Source organism: Oncorhynchus clarkii, chromosome 25 (genome assembly GCF_045791955.1).
Source record: "Oncorhynchus clarkii lewisi isolate Uvic-CL-2024 chromosome 25, UVic_Ocla_1.0, whole genome shotgun sequence".
Taxonomy (NCBI): domain Eukaryota; kingdom Metazoa; phylum Chordata; class Actinopteri; order Salmoniformes; family Salmonidae; genus Oncorhynchus; species Oncorhynchus clarkii.
The window spans coordinates 43618661-43636689 of NC_092171.1; the positions used below are offsets into that span (position 1 = coordinate 43618661).

An 18029-nucleotide genomic window follows, 5' to 3' on the forward strand; every position below is an offset into this window, starting at 1 on the left:
TAGTCCATAGAAACAGAACCAGTCTGTCTGTTCTGGTCTGGTGTCTCAGTCCATAGAAACAGAACCAGCCTGTCTGTGTTCTGTTCTGTTGTCTCATCCCACAGAAACAGAACCAGTCTGTCTGTGTTCTGGTCTGGTGTCTTAGTCCATAGAAACAGAACCAGCCCGCCTGTTCTGGTCTGGTGTCTCAGTCCATAGAAACAGAACCAGTCTGTCTATTCTGGTCTGGTGTCTCAGTCCATAGAAACAGAACCAGTCTGTCTGTGTTCTGGTCTGGTGTCTTAGTCCATAGAAACAGAACCAGCCCGCCTGTTCTGGTCTGGTGTCTCAGTCCATAGAAACAGAACCAGTCTGTCTATTCTGGTCTGGTGTCTCAGTCCATAGAAACAGAACCAGTCTGTCTGTGTTCTGTTCTGTTGTCTCAACCCACAGAAACAGAACCAGTCTGTCTGTGTTCTGGTCTGGTGTCTCAGTCCATAGAAACAGAACCAGTCTGTGTGTTCTGGTGTCTCAGTCCATAGAAACAGAACCAGTCCGCCTGTGTTCTGGTCTGGTGTCTCAGTCCATAGAAACAGAACCAGTCCGCCTGTGTTCTGGTCTGGTGTCTCAGTCCATAGAAACAGAACCAGTCCGTCTGTGTTCTGGTCTGGTGTCTCAGTCCATAGAAACAGAACAACCACAGTAGTAGCCAAACACCAAGGGTCCGGAGGCTTCTATGCTCCAGTCCTTACCTGGGTGTGCAGAGGAAGAGGCAGCTGAGGTATGTTGCCTTGCTTGGCAGTGGGGGCTCGGGGTCTTGGCCCAGGGGTTAGTGTCTCGAGCAGGTAGTGGAGGGGGCAGTGCTGGAGAGTTAGCAGCAACAACAGCAGCAGGAGGGAAGGCAGGACCGGCACCGTTCCCTACGGCAGAGTGAATAGCAAACAGGACAGCAGAGAGAGAGGAAATAACAGTAGTATTAGATGGGCAGGTAGACGTGGTGGTATTAGATGGGCGTGGTGGTATTAGATGGACGTGGTGGTATTAGATGGACAGGTAGACGTGGTGGTATTAGATGGACAGGTAGACGTGGTGGTATTAGATGGACGTGGTGGTATTAGATGGACAGGTAGACGTGGTGGTATTAGATGGACAGGTAGACGTGGTGGTATTAGATGGACGTGGTGGTATTAGATGGACAGGTAGACGTGGTGGCATGAGATGGACGTGGTGGTATTAGATGGACAGGTAGACGTGGTGGTATTAGATGGACGTGGTGGTATTAGATGGACGTGGTGGTATTAGATGGACGTGGTGGTATTAGATGGACAGGTAGACGTGGTGGTATTAGATGGACAGGTAGACGTGGTGGTATTAGATGGACAGGTAGACGTGGTGGTATTAGCTGGACAGGTAGACGTGGTGGTATTAGATGGACAGGTAGACGTGGTGGTATTAGATGGACAGGTAGACGTGGTGGTATTAGATGGACGTGGTGGTATTAGATGGACAGGTAGACGTGGTGGTATTAGATGGACGTGGTGGTATTAGATGGACAGGTAGACGTGGTGGTATTAGATGGACGTGGTGGTATTAGATGGACGTGGTGGTATTAGATGGACGTGGTGGTATTAGATGGACGTGGTGGTATTAGACGGACAGGTAGACGTGGTGGTATTAGATGGACAGGTAGACGTGGTGGTATTAGATGGACAGGTAGACGTGGTGGCATGAGATGGACGTGGTGGTATTAGATGGACAGGTAGACGTGGTGGCATGAGATGGACAGGTAGACGTGGTGGCATGAGATGGACAGGTAGACGTGGTGGCATGAGATGGACAGGTAGACGTGGTGGTATTAGATGGACAGGTAGACGTGGTGGTATTAGATGGACGTGGTGGTATTAGATGGACGTGGTGGTATTAGATGGACAGGTAGACGTGGTGGTATTAGATGGACGTGGTGGTATTAGATGGACGTGGTGGTATTAGATGGACAGGTAGACGTGGTGGTATGAGATGGACAGGTAGACGTGGTGGTATGAGATGGGCAGGTAGACGTGGTGGTATTAGATGGACAGGTAGACGTGGTGGTACTAGATGGGCAGGTAGACGTGGTGGTATTAGATGGACAGGTAGACGTGGTGGTATTAGATGGACAGGTAGACGTGGTGGTATTAGATGGACAGGTAGACGTGGTGGTATTAGATGGACAGGTAGACGTGGTGGTATTAGATGGGTAGGTAGACGTGGTGGTATTAGATGGACGTGGTGGTATTAGATGGACGTGGTGGCATGAGATGGGCAGGTAGACGTGGTGGTATTAGCTGGACAGGTAGACGTGGTGGTATGAGATGGGCAGGTAGACGTGGTGGCATGAGATGGACAGGTAGACGTGGTGGTATTAGATGGGCAGGTAGACGTGGTGGTATTAGATGGACGTGGTGGTATTAGACGGACAGGTAGACGTGGTGGTATTAGCTGGACAGGTAGACGTGGTGGTATTAGATGGACAGGTAGACGTGGTGGTATTAGCTGGACAGGTAGACGTGGTGGTATTAGCTGGACAGGTAGACGTGGTGGTATTAGCTGGACAGGTAGACGTGGTGGTATTAGCTGGACAGGTAGACGTGGTGGTATTAGATGGACAGGTAGACGTGGTGGTATTAGATGGACAGGTAGACGTGGTGGTATTAGATGGACGTGGTGGTATTAGATGGACAGGTAGACGTGGTGGTATTAGATGGACAGGTAGACGTGGTGGTATTAGATGGACAGGTAGACGTGGTGGTATTAGATGGACAGGTAGACGTGGTGGTATTAGATGGACAGGTAGACGTGGTGGCATGAGATGGACGTGGTGGTATTAGATGGACAGGTAGACGTGGTGGTATTAGATGGACAGGTAGACGTGGTGGCATTAGATGGACGTGGTGGTATTAGATGGACAGGTAGACGTGGTGGCATGAGATGGACGTGGTGGTATTAGATGGACAGGTAGACGTGGTGGTATTAGATGGGCAGGTAGACGTGGTGGCATTAGATGGACGTGGTGGTATTAGATGGACGTGGTGGTATTAGATGGACGTGGTGGTATTAGATGGACAGGTAGACGTGGTGGTATTAGATGGACAGGTAGACGTGGTGGTATTAGATGGACGTGGTGGTATTAGATGGACGTGGTGGTATTAGATGGACGTGGTGGTATTAGATGGACAGGTAGACGTGGTGGTATTAGATGAACAGGTAGACGTGGTGGTATTAGATGGACGTGGTGGTATTAGATGGACAGGTAGACGTGGTGGTATTAGATGGACGTGGTGGTATTAGATGGACAGGTAGACGTGGTGGTATTAGATGGACGTGGTGGTATTAGATGGACGTGGTGGTATGAGATGGGCAGGTAGACGTGGTGGTATTAGCTGGACAGGTAGACGTGGTGGTATGAGATGGACAGGTAGACGTGGTGGTATTAGATGGACAGGTAGACGTGGTGGTATTAGCTGGACAGGTAGACGTGGTGGTATTAGATGGACAGGTAGACGTGGTGGTATTAGATGGACAGGTAGACGTGGTGGTATTAGATGAACAGGTAGACGTGGTGGTATTAGATGGACAGGTGGTATTAGATGGACAGGTAGACGTGGTGGTATTAGATGGACAGGTGGTATTAGATGGACAGGTAGACGTGGTGGTATTAGCTGGACAGGTAGACGTGGTGGTATTAGATGGACAGGTAGACGTGGTGGTATGAGATGGACAGGTAGACGTGGTGGTATTAGATGGACAGGTAGACGTGGTGGTATTAGATGGACAGGTAGACGTGGTGGTATTAGATGGACGTGGTGGTATTAGCTGGACAGGTAGACGTGGTGGTATTAGATGGACAGGTAGACGTGGTGGTATTAGATGGACGTGGTGGTATTAGATGGACAGGTAGACGTGGTGGTATTAGATGGACGTGGTGGTATTAGATGGACAGGTAGACGTGGTGGTATGAGATGGACAGGTAGACGTGGTGGTATTAGATGGACAGGTAGACGTGGTGGTATTAGCTGGACAGGTAGACGTGGTGGCATGAGATGGGCAGGTAGACGTGGTGGTATTAGATGGACAGGTAGACGTGGTGGTATTAGCTGGACAGGTAGACGTGGTGGTATGAGATGGGCAGGTAGACGTGGTGGCATGAGATGGACAGGTAGACGTGGTGGTATTAGATGGACAGGTAGACGTGGTGGTATGAGATGGACAGGTAGACGTGGTGGTATTAGCTGGACAGGTAGACGTGGTGGTATGAGATGGGCAGGTAGACGTGGTGGTATGAGATGGACGTGGTGGTATTAGATGGACGTGGTGGTATTAGATGGACAGGTAGACGTGGTGGTATGAGATGGACGTGGTGGTATTAGATGGACGTGGTGGTATTAGATGGACGTGGTGGTATTAGATGGACGTGGTGGTATTAGATGGACAGGTAGACGTGGTGGTATTAGATGGACAGGTAGACGTGGTGGTATTAGATGGACAGGTAGACGTGGTGGTATTAGATGGACAGGTAGACGTGGTGGTATTAGATGGACGTGGTGGTATTAGATGGACAGGTAGACGTGGTGGTATTAGATGGGCAGGTAGACGTGGTGGTATTAGATGGACAGGTAGACGTGGTGGTATGAGATGGACGTGGTGGTATTAGATGGACAGGTAGACGTGGTGGTATTAGATGGACAGGTAGACGTGGTGGTATTAGATGGACAGGTAGACGTGGTGGTATTAGATGGACAGGTAGACGTGGTGGTATTAGATGGACGTGGTGGTATTAGATGGACAGGTAGACGTGGTGGTATTAGATGGGCAGGTAGACGTGGTGGTATTAGATGGACAGGTAGACGTGGTGGTATGAGATGGACAGGTAGACGTGGTGGTATTAGATGGACGTGGTGGTATTAGATGGACAGGTAGACGTGGTGGTATTAGATGGACGTGGTGGTATTAGATGGACGTGGTGGTATTAGATGGACAGGTAGACGTGGTGGTATTAGATGGACGTGGTGGTATTAGATGGACGTGGTGGTATTAGATGGACAGGTAGACGTGGTGGTATTAGATGGACAGGTAGACGTGGTGGTATTAGCTGGACGTGGTGGTATTAGATGGACAGGTAGACGTGGTGGTATGAGATGGACGTGGTGGTATTAGATGGACGTGGTGGTATTAGATGGACGTGGTGGTATTAGATGGACGTGGTGGTATTAGATGGACAGGTAGACGTGGTGGTATGAGATGGACGTGGTGGTATTAGATGGACGTGGTGGTATTAGATGGACGTGGTGGTATTAGATGGACGTGGTGGTATTAGATGGACGTGGTGGTATTAGATGGACAGGTAGACGTGGTGGTATTAGATGGACAGGTAGACGTGGTGGTATTAGATGGACGTGGTGGTATTAGATGGACGTGGTGGTATTAGATGGACGTGGTGGTATTAGATGGACGTGGTGGTATTAGATGGACAGGTAGACGTGGTGGTATTAGATGGACAGGTAGACGTGGTGGTATTAGATGGACGTGGTGGTATTAGATGGACAGGTAGACGTGGTGGTATTAGATGGACGTGGTGGTATTAGATGGACGTGGTGGTATTAGATGGACGTGGTGGTATTAGATGGACAGGTAGACGTGGTGGTATTAGATTACTTTTACGGATGGATACTAACACAGACAGACCGAGTGTCACAAGCACACACACAGTAGTAGTGTAATTTTGCATAGCAACAGTTAAATCTGTCAGTGTAGTTACCTGGCTGAGCCCCTGGGGGCGCTACAGGTGACTGTGGGGAGGAAGCTGGTCGGGGCATGGGGGCCTGGGAGAAGGGGTCTTCAGGAGGACCACTGAATGCTGAGGCGATCTGGGTACACAACGAGCTGATGCTGTCCCCCTCTCCCTCCATCTCCGGGACTGAAACACAAGAAAATAACATTTTAAAATTTTACCTGACCGTATTTTACCTGACCGCCTTTTACCTGACCGTATTTTACCTGACCGCCTTTTACCTGACCGCGTTTTACCTGACCGTATTTTACCTGACCGTATTTTACCTGACCGCCTTTTACCTGACCGCGTTTTACCTGACCGCCTTTTACCTGACCGCCTTTTACCTGACCGCCTTTTACCTGACCGCCTTTTACCTGACCGCCTTTTACCTGACCGCCTTTTACCTGACCGCGTTTTACCTGACCGCGTTTTACCTGACCGCATTTTACCTGACCGCATTTTACCTGACCGTATTTTACCTGACCGTATTTTGTGTTTTACCTGACCGTATTTTACCTGACCGTGTTTTACCTGACCGTGTTTTACCTGACCGTATTTTACCTGACCGTATTTTACCTGACCGCATTTTACCTGACCGCATTTTACCTGACCGCCTTTTACCTGACCGCCTTTTACCTGACCGCCTTTTACCTGACCGCCTTTTACCTGACCGCCTTTTACCTGACCGCATTTTACCTGACCGTATTTTACCTGACCGTATTTTGTGTTTTACCTGACCGTATTTTACCTGACCGTGTTTTACCTGACCGTGTTTTACCTGACCGCATTTTACCTGACCGCCTTTTACCTGACCGCCTTTTACCTGACCGCCTTTTACCTGACCGCCTTTTACCTGACCGCCTTTTACCTGACCGCCTTTTACCTGACCGCCTTTTACCTGACCGCCTTTTACCTGACCGCGTTTTACCTGACCGCGTTTTACCTGACCGCATTTTACCTGACCGCATTTTACCTGACCGTATTTTACCTGACCGTATTTTGTGTTTTACCTGACCGTATTTTACCTGACCGTGTTTTACCTGACCGTGTTTTACCTGACCGTATTTTACCTGACCGTATTTTACCTGACCGCATTTTACCTGACCGCATTTTACCTGACCGCCTTTTACCTGACCGCCTTTTACCTGACCGCCTTTTACCTGACCGCCTTTTACCTGACCGCATTTTACCTGACCGTATTTTACCTGACCGTATTTTGTGTTTTACCTGACCGTATTTTACCTGACCGTATTTTACCTGACCGTGTTTTACCTGACCGTGTTTTACCTGACCGTATTTTACCTGACCGTATTTTGTGTTTTACCTGACCGTATTTTACCTGACCGTATTTTACCTGACCGTGTTTTACCTGACCGTGTTTTACCTGACCGTATTTTACCTGACCGTATTTTACCTGACCGTATGCATTTTACCTGACCGCATTTTACCTGACCGTATTTTACCTGACCGTGTTTTACCTTTACCTTTAGCTGGTTAATTAGTCATGTCAAACATAACAATAATAATGTGGTAGGTGTTTCTATTTGTCCCATTTCACACGTTTGAATTAGAAATTGTGTTTTGTTGCACACCCCAAATGCCTGAGACACCTGTCAGTCATTATCAAGGGTCATGGCCTTCACTGGAGCAATTAAAAGTTAAGTTCCTTGCCCACACCAGCCCCGGGATTCAAACCAGCAACCTTTTGTTTAATGGCCAAGTGCTCTAACGTCTCGATCACACCGCCGACATTGCGTTTTGGTACACCAGACAAACATTAATTTCCAACAGAACGCTGCATGTACCTTGCAGCATTACGTTGCAGTGGGTTCTGTGTGGTTGTATGCGTAGACTTGACAGAAATAGTAGCAGAAGGTGAAAGTTTAAGCGTTGGACACATACCCACTAAAAATGTGGGATGACATCATGAACAAGATGGCGCAGAAGAACATGGCTGACGGTTTACAATCTACCAAACAAATTGTGCAATTTCGTTTGTTTTTTCCTTCATTTTAACTTTTTGTGTACATAATGTTTCTGCTACCTTCTCTTATGACCGAAATTAACTTCTGGACATGAGAACAGCGATTACTCACAGCGGATTGGAAGAAAAGTTTTTCCTTTAACAAGTTTGACTGGAACAGGCCCTGTGATCCACACCTTTTGCGTGAAGAAAAGAAGCAGGAAAAAAGGGAACGCAGATCGGGTAGCCTTCTGAGAATCCGTAGGCGAGCGAGTAAACTCCCATTGCCATCCGTTCTTCTTGCTAACGTGCAAACATCGGAAAATACAAATTGATGACCTACGATTAAGATTATCCTACCAACGGGACATCAAAAACTGTAACATCTTATGTTTCACCGAGACGTGGTTGAACGACGATACGGACAATATAGAGCTAGCGAGATTTTCCATACACCGGCAGAACAGAGACGCTCCCTCTGGTAAGACGAGGGGTGGGGGTGTGTGTCTATTTGTCAATAACAGCTGGTGTGCGATGTCTAATATTAAAGAAGTCTCGAGGTATTGATCACCTGAGGTAGAGTACCTTATGATAAGCTGTAGACCACACTATCTACCAAGAGAGCTCTCATCTGTATTATACGTAGCCATCTATTTACCGCCCCAGACTGATGCTGGCACTAAGACCGCTCTCAAGCAGCTCTATTAGGCCATAAGCAAAGAAGAAAACGCTCACCCAGAATCAACGCTCCTAGCAGCCGGGGACTTTAATGCAGGGAAACTTAAATCAGTTTTACCTCATTTCTACCAGCATGTTACATGTGCAACCAGAGGAGAAAATCCAACCTAGACCACCTTTACTCCACACACAGAGACGTGTACAAAGCTCTCCCTCGCCCTCCATTTGGCAAATCTGACCATAATTCTATCATCCTGATTCCTGCTTACAAGCAAAAACTAAAGCAGGAAGTACCAGTGACTGTGTTTTACTAGCACAGACTGGAATATGTTCCGGGATTCATCCAATGACATTGAAGAGTATACCACCTAAGTCATCGGCTGCAACAGTAAATGCATCAACAACAACATCCCCACAGTGACTGTACGTACATATCCCAACCAGAAGCAATGGATTACAGGCAACGTCCGCATCGAGCTAAAGCTGCTTTCAAGGAGCGGGAGACTAATCCGGGCGCTTATAAGAAATCCCGCTATGCCCTCAGACGAACCATCAAACAAGCAAAGCGTCAATACAGGATTAAGATCGAATCCTCCTACACCGGCTCTGACGCTCGTCGGATGTGGCAGGGCCTGAAAAGTCTTACGGACTACAAAAGGAAACACTGACGTGAGCTTCCCAGTGATGCGAGGCTACCAGACGAGCTAAATGCCTTTAATGCTCGCTTCGAGGCAAGCAACACTGAAGCATTCACAAGAGCACCAGCTGTTTTGGATGACTGTGTGATAATGCTCTCGGTAGCCGATGTGAACAAAACCTTTAACCAGGTCAACATTCACAAAGCCGCAGGGCCAGACAGATTACCAGGACATGTACTCAAAGCATGCATGGACCAAATGGAAAGTGTCTTCACTGACATTTTCAACCTCTACCTGTCAGAGTCTGTAACACCTACACGTTTCAAGCAGACCACCATAGCCCCAGTGCCCAAGGAAGCGAAGGAAACCTTAAATGATTACCGCCCCATGGCACTCACGTCGGTAGCCATGAAGTGCTTTGAAAGGCTGGTCATGGCTCACATCAACAGCATCCTCCCAGACACCCTAAACAAACACTGGGGCCCCTCAGGGGCCCCTCAGGGGTGTGCACTATGGGACTACCGCCCCGTAGCACTCACATCCGTCATCATGAAGTGCTTTGAGAGACTAGTCAAGAACCATATCACCTCCACCCTACCTGACACCCTAGACCCACTCCAATTTGCTTACCGCCCAAATAGGTCCACAGACGATGCAATCTCAACCACACTGCACACTGCCCTAACCCATCTGGACAAGAGGAATACCTATGTGAGAATGCTGTTCATCGACTACAGCTCGGCATTCAACACCATAGTACCCTCCAAGCTCGTCATCAAGCTCGAGACCCTGGGTCTCGACCCCGCCCTGTGCAACTGGGTACTGGACTTCCTGACGGGCCGCCCCCAGGTGGTGAGGGTAGGCAACAACATCTCCTCCCCGCTGATCCTCAACACTGGGGCCCCACAAGGGTGCGTTCTGAGCCCTCTCCTGTACTCCCTGTTCACCCACGACTGCGTGGCCACGCACGCCTCCAACTCAACATCAAGTTTGCGGACGACACAACAGTGGTAGGCTTGATTACCAACAACGACGAGACGGCCTACAGGGAGGAGGTAAGGGCCCTCGGAGTGTGGTGTCAGGAAAATAACCTCACACTCAACGTCAACAAAACTAAGGAGATGATTGTGGACTTCAGGAAACAGCAGAGGGAACACCCCCCTATCCACATCGATGGAACAGTAGTGGAGAGGGTAGCAAGTTTTAAGTTCCTCGGCATACACATCACAGACAAACTGAATTGGTCCACTCACACAGACAGCATCGTGAAGAAGGCGCAGCAGCGCCTCTTCAACCTCAGGAGGCTGAAGAAATTCGGCTTGTCACCAAAAGCACTCACAAACTTCTACAGATGCACAATCGAGAGCATCCTGGCGGGCTGTATCACCGCCTGGTATGGCAACTGCACCGCCCTCAACCGTAAGGCTCTCCAGAGGGTAGTGAGGTCTGCACAACGCATCACCGGGGGCAAACTACCTGCCCTCCAGGACACCTACACCACCCGATGTCACAGGAAGGCCATAAAGATCATCAAGGACATCAACCACCCGAGCCACTGCCTGTTCACCCCGCTATCATCCAGAAGGCGAGGTCAGTACAGGTGCATCAAAGCTGGGACCGAGAGACTGAAAAACAGCTTCTATCTCAAGGCCATCAGACTGTTAAACAGCCACCACTAACACTGAGTGGCTGCTGCCAACACACTGACACTGACTCAACTCCAGCCACTTTAATAATGGGAATTGATGGGAAATGATGTAAATATATCACTAGCCACTTTAAACAATGCTACCTTATATAATGTTACTTACCCTACATTATTCATCTCATATGCATACGTATATACTGTACTCTATATCATCGACTGTATCCTTATGTAATACATGTATCACTAGCCACTTTAAACTATGCCACTTTGTTTACATACTCATCTCATTTGTACATACTGTACTCGATACCATCTACTGTATCTTGCCTATGCTGCTCTGTACCATCACTCATTCATATATCCTTATGTACATATTCTTTATCCCCTTACACTGTGTACAAGACAGTAGTTTTGGAATTGTTAGTTAGATTACTTGTTATTACTGCATTGTCGGAACTAGAAGCACAAGCATTTCGCTACACTCGCATTAACATCTGCTAACCATGTGTATGTGACAAATAAAATTTGATTTGATTTGATTTGACTTAGTCCCCTGCTGTACTCCCTGTTCAACCATGACTGCGTGGCCAAAACAAGACTCCAACACCATCACTAAGTTTGCGGACGACAACAGTGCTAGGCCTGATCACCGACAATGATGAGACGGCCTATAGGGAGGAGGTCAGAGAACTGGCAGTTTGGTGCCAGGACAAGAACCTTTCCCTCAATGTCAGCAAGACAAAGGAGCTGATCGTGGATTACAGGAAAAGGAGGACCGAGCACGCCCCCATTAACATCAATGGGGCTGTAGTGGAATGGGTCGACAGTTAAGTTCCTTGGTGTCCACATCACCAACAAACTATCATGGTCCAAACATACCAAGACAGTCGTGAAAAGGGCACGACAAAACCTTTTCCCCCTCAGGAGACTGAATAGATTTGGAACATGGGTCCCCAGATCCTCAAAGTTCTACAGCTGCACCATCAAGAGCATCCTGTCCAGTTGCATCACCGCCTGGTACGGCAACCGCTCGGCATCCGACCGTAAGGCACTACAGAGGGTAGTACGAACGGCCCAGTACATTACTGGGGCCAAGCTTCCTGCCATCCAGGACCTATATAATAGGCGGTATCAGAAGAAAGACCATAAAATTGTCAGAGACTCACCGAAGTTATAGACTGTTTTCTCTGCTACCGCACGGAAAGCGGTACCGGAGCGCCAAGTCTAGGACCAAAAGGCTCCTCAACAGCTTCTACCCCCAAGACATAAGACCGCTGAACAATTAATCAAATGGCACCCGGACAATTTACATCAAATGGCCCTTTTGTACACTGCTGCTACTCACTGTTTATTATCTATGTATAGTCACTTCACCCCCACCTACATGTACAGATTACCTCAACTAGCCTCAACTAACCCCCGCACATTGACTCGGTACCGGTACCCCCTGTATATAACCTGCACATTGACTCGGTACCGGTACCCCCTGTATATAGCCTCCACATTGACTCTGTACTGGTACCCCCTGTATATAGCCTCCACATTGACTCTGTACAGGTACCCCCTGTATATAGCCTCCACATTGACTCTGTACTGGTATCCCCTGTATATAGCCTCCACATTGACTCTGTACCAGTACCCCCTGTATATAACCTGCACATTGACTCGGTACCGGTACCCCCTGTATATAGCCTCCACATTGACTCTGTACTGGTACCCCCTGTATATAGCCTCCACATTGACTCTGTACTGGTACCCCCTGTATATAGCCTCCACATTGACTCTGTACCAGTACCCCCTGTATATAACCTCCACATTGACTCTGTACTGGTATCCCCTGTATATAGCCTCCACATTGACTCTGTACCAGTACCCCCTGTATATAACCTCCACATTGACTCTGTACTGGTACCCCCTGTATATAGCCTCCACATTGACTCGGTACTGGTACCCCCTGTATATAGCCTCCACATTGACTCTGTACCAGTACCCCCTGTATATAACCTCCACATTGACTCTGTACTGGTATCCCCTGTATATAGCCTCCACATTGACTCTGTACCAGTACCCCCTGTATATAACCTGCACATTGACTCGGTACCGGTACCCCCTGTATATAGCCTCCACATTGACTCTGTACTGGTACCCCCTGTATATAGCCTCCACATTGACTCTGTACTGGTACCCCCTGTATATAGCCTCCACATTGACTCTGTACCGTAATACCCTGTATATAACCTCCACATTGACTCTGTACCGTAATACCCTGTATATAACCTCCACATTGACTCTGTACTGGTACCCCCTGTATATAGCCTCCACATTGACTCTGTACCGTAATACCCTGTATATAACCTCCACATTGACTCTGTACCGTAATACCCTGTATATAGCCTCCACATTGACTCTGTACCAGTACCCCCTGTATATAACCTCCACATTGACTCTGTACTGGTATCCCCTGTATATAGCCTCCACATTGACTCTGTACCAGTACCCCCTGTATATAACCTCCACATTGACTCTGTACTGGTACCCCCTGTATATAGCCTCCACATTGACTCGGTACTGGTACCCCCTGTATATAGCCTCCACATTGACTCTGTACCAGTACCCCCTGTATATAACCTCCGCATTGACTCTGTACTGGTATCCCCTGTATATAGCCTCCACATTGACTCTGTACCAGTACCCCCTGTATATAACCTGCACATTGACTCGGTACCGGTACCCCCTGTATATAGCCTCCACATTGACTCTGTACTGGTACCCCCTGTATATAGCCTCCACATTGACTCTGTACTGGTACCCCCTGTATATAGCCTCCACATTGACTCTGTACCGTAATACCCTGTATATAACCTCCACATTGACTCTGTACCGTAATACCCTGTATATAACCTCCACATTGACTCTGTACTGGTACCCCCTGTATATAGCCTCCACATTGACTCTGTACCGTAATACCCTGTATATAACCTCCACATTGACTCTGTACCGTAATACCCTGTATATAGCCTCCACATTGACTCTGTACCAGTACCCCCTGTATATAACCTCCACATTGACTCTGTACTGGTATCCCCTGTATATAGCCTCCACATTGACTCTGTACCAGTACCCCCTGTATATAACCTCCACATTGACTCTGTACTGGTACCCCCTGTATATAGCCTCCACATTGACTCGGTACTGGTACCCCCTATATATAACCTCCACACTGACTCTGTACCGGTGCCCCCTGTATATAACCTCCACATTGACTCGGTACTGGTACCCCCTGTATATAGCCTCCACATTGACTCTGTACCGTAATACCCTGTATATAACCTCCACATTGACTCTGTACCGTAACACCCTGTATATAACCTCCACATTGACTCTGTACCAGTACCCCCTGTATATAGCCTCCACATTGACTCGGTACTGGTACCCCCTGTATATAGTCTCCACACTGACTCTGTACCGGTACCCCCTGTATATAGCCTCCACATTGACTCGGTACTGGTACCCCCTGTATATAGCCTCCACATTGACTCGGTACTGGTACCCCCTGTATATAGCCTCCACATTGACTCTGTACCGTAATACCCTGTATATAACCTCCACATTGACTCTGTACCGGTACCCCCTGTATATAACCTCCACATTGACTCTGTACCGGTACCCCCCTGTATATAACCTCCACATTGACTCTGTACCGGTACCCCCCTGTATATAGCCTCCACATTGACTCTGTACTGGTACCCCCTGTATATAGCCTCCACATTGACTCTGTACCGTAATACCCTGTATATAACCTCCACATTGACTCTGTACCGTAACACCCTGTATATAACCTCCACATTGACTCTGTACCAGTACCCCCTGTATATAGCCTCCACATTGACTCTGTACTGGTACCCCCTGTATATAGCCTCCACATTGACTCTGTACCGTAATACCCTGTATATAATCTCCACATTGACTCTGTACCGGTACCCCCTGTATATAACCTCCACATTGACTCTGTACCGGTACCCCCTGTATATAGCCTCCACATTGACTCTGTACCGTAATACCCTGTATATAACCTCCACATTGACTCTGTACCGGTACCCCCTGTATATAGCCTCCACATTGACTCTGTACCGGTACCCCCTGTATATAGCCTCCACATTGACTCTGTACCGTAATACCCTGTATATAACCTCCACATTGACTCTGTACCGGTACCCCCTGTATATAGCCTCCACATTGACTCTGTACCGGTACCCCCTGTATATAGCCTCCACATTGACTCTGTACCGTAATACCCTGTATACAGCCTCGTTATTGTTATTGTGTTACTTTTTATTATTACTTTTATTAAAACCATGTGTATGTGACAAATAACATTTTATTTTTTATTTTAGTCTACTTGGTAAATATTTTCTTAACTCTTCTTGAACTGTTGGTTAAGGACTTGTTCGTAAGCGTTTCACTGTAAGGTCTACACTTGTTGTATTCGGCGCATGTGACTAATAAAGTTTGATTTGATTTTACTACAGAATTTCATAACGCAGCATTATAATGGAATGACGCTGTCTGATGGAAGGCGGTAACCTGGAGGCTACCTGCTACATGGAACAATGCCTATGTAAAAGGGGCAGTACCTGTGTTCTTCATGGGGAAGTCAGACTTCCTCTGCATGGTAGAGGGAAGATCGTTCATCCTGAGGGACAGCTGCCGTTTGAAGGGAGAGGAGTTGTTGTTGAGGGCAGGGAACCCTCTGAAGGAACCCTGTCTGGCCAGGGCCTCCACTGGGGCGTGTCTGCGGGGGATAACCTGGAGGCCCAGGGTGCTCTCCATGCCCAGGGGAGGGGAGGAGGAGGGGGACCCTGGTAGAGGGGCCACAGCCTGGTTCACCACACCCACACTGGGACCCGAGGAGAGAGGCATTGCGGACTTGACATCACTCTCCGCTGTGGGAAGAGGAAGAATGTAAAGGTGACAAAATTAGATCCATCATGTAGACCAGGGGTCGGCAACAGGCCCCAAAAGTTAATTTCAGTTTTTGGTTAAAAAAAAAAAGACAGTAAAAATCTCCATGTATCCAGCTAAAAATGAGGGAAAAATAGAAAATATGTGTTTAAGTAGAAACAAATTAAAAAAAGAGACATATGTGATCACGTCTGAATGTACTCAAGGTGTAAATTTTTTTACATTTTAAAATAAAATCTATTTTTTGGCTTAGTTATTGTTATTTGCAGTGTACAAATTAATAGAATTATGTTCCAGCTCCCTGACCATCGGCTCCAACAGTGGAATCTAGTTGCCTGCCCCTGATGTAGACGCTGGGCAGCGATAAGTACACACACACACACACACACACACACCTTTCTTGTCCTGCAACTGCCTCATGACCTCTTCTCGCTCCGCCGCTTCCGTCGCCGTGGTAACTCGGAACGAGCCCTCCCTGGTGAAGGTGGTTCTGTTGGCGTCGAAGGTTGCTGTGACACCACACTCCTTCTCTCGCTTCTGTTTTCTCTCCAGACAGGCAGCGAAGGCACAGCCCACTGCGTGGCTCAGACGCTCTCCCTTAACACCACGTTAACACCACGTTAGGTTAAGGGTTATGGGCTGGTTTAGGGGTTAGGGTCTGGCTTTGGGGTTAGGGTAACAGGTTAGGGTCTGGTTTAGGGGTTAGGGTAACAGGTTAGGGTCTGGTTTAGGGGTGAGGGTAACAGGTTAGGGTCTGGTTTAGGGGTTAGGGTAACAGGTTAGGGTCTGGTTTAGAGGTTAGGGTAACAGGTTAGGGTCTGGTTTAGGGGTTAGGGTAACTGGTTAGGGTCTGGTTTAGGGTCTGGTTTAGGGGTTAGGGTAACAGGTTAGGGTAACAGGTTAGGGCCTGGTTTAGGGGTTAGGGTAACATGTTAGGGTCTGGTTTAGGGGTTAGGGTAACAGGTTAGGGTCTGGTTTAGGGGTTAGGGTAACAGGTTAGGGTCTGGTTTAGGGGTTAGGGTAACAGGTTAGGGTCTGGTTTAGGGGTTATGGTTACAGGTTAGGGTCTGGTTTAGGGGTGAGGGTAACAGGTTAGGGTCTGGTTTAGGGGTTAGGGTAACAGGTTAGGGTCTGGTTTAGGGGTTAGGGTAACAGGTTAGGGTCTGGTTTAGGGGTTAGGGTAACTGGTTAGGGTCTGGTTTAGGGTCTGGTTTAGGGGTTAGGGTAACAGGTTAGGGTAACAGGTTAGGGCCTGGTTTAGGGGTTAGGGTAACATGTTAGGGTCTGGTTTAGGGGTTAGGGTAACAGGTTAGGGTCTGGTTTAGGGGTTAGGGTAACAGGTTAGGGTCTGGTTTAGGGGTTATGGTTACAGGTTAGGGTCTGGTTTAGGGGTTTGGGTAACAGGTTAGGGTCTGGTTTAGGGGTTAGGGTAACATGTTAGGGTCTGGTTTAGGGGTTAGGGTAACAGGTTAGGGCCTGGTTTAGGGGTTAGGGTAACAGGTTAGGGTCTGGTTTAGGGGTTAGGGTCTGGCTTTGGGGTTAGGGTAACAGGTTAGGGCCTGGTTTAGGGGTTAGGGTAACAGGTTAGGGTCTGGTTTAGGGGTTAGGGTAACAGGTTAGGGTCTGGTTTAGGGGTTAGGGTAACAGGTTAGGGCCTGGTTTAGGGGTTAGGGTAACAGGTTAGGGTCTGGTTTTGGGGTGAGGGTCTGGTTTAGGGGTTAGGGTAACAGGTTGGGGCCTGGTTTAGGGGTTAGGGTAACAGGTTAGGGTCTGGTTTAGGGGTTAGGGCAACAGGTTAGGGCCTGGTTTAGGGGTTAGGGTAACAGGTTAGGGTCTGGTTTTGGGGTGAGGGTCTGGTTTAGGGGTTAGGGTAACAGGTTAGGGCCTGGTTTAGGGGTTAGGGTCTGGTTTAGGGGTGAGGGTAACAGGTTAGGGTCTTACCGAGTCCTTGATAGCCATGAAGCAGTGGCAGATCCAGCGTCTCGTCGTTCCATCTCTACAGATGTAGGAGAACGCTCTCTCAAAGTTCCTGTCCGGAGCGCAGAACGATACTTTCTCTATTGTCTGGTCTAGGATCAGGTCCTACAGAGACATTATCATTACACCATTATCACATTACAACATTATCACAACACCATCCCATTACAACATTACATCACCACATTACAACATTATTACAACACCACCACATTACAACACCACCACATTACAACATCACCACATCACCACATTACAACATTGTTACAACACCACCACATTACAACACCACCACATCACCACATTACAACATCACAACACCACCACATTACAACACCACCACATTACAACATCACCACATTACAACACCACCAC

General features: G+C 48.1%; 1 protein-coding gene across 3 annotated transcripts in view; it reads right to left on the reverse strand.

The window, feature by feature from the left end:
* The window catches only part of LOC139383376 (NUMB endocytic adaptor protein), an 87912-nt gene that overhangs the window by 1310 nt on the left and 68573 nt on the right, over window positions 1-18029 (reverse strand). For all 3 annotated transcript variants that reach the window (XM_071127899.1, XM_071127897.1, XM_071127898.1), the window contains 5 exons: window positions 17619-17759; window positions 16073-16274; window positions 15350-15658; window positions 5774-5932; window positions 732-899 (listed from right to left, as the gene is read on the reverse strand). In XM_071127899.1, the coding sequence (XP_070984000.1) occupies window positions 732-899; window positions 5774-5932; window positions 15350-15658; window positions 16073-16274; window positions 17619-17759 (979 nt within the window). The remainder of the gene's footprint in view (window positions 1-731; window positions 900-5773; window positions 5933-15349; window positions 15659-16072; window positions 16275-17618; window positions 17760-18029) is intronic.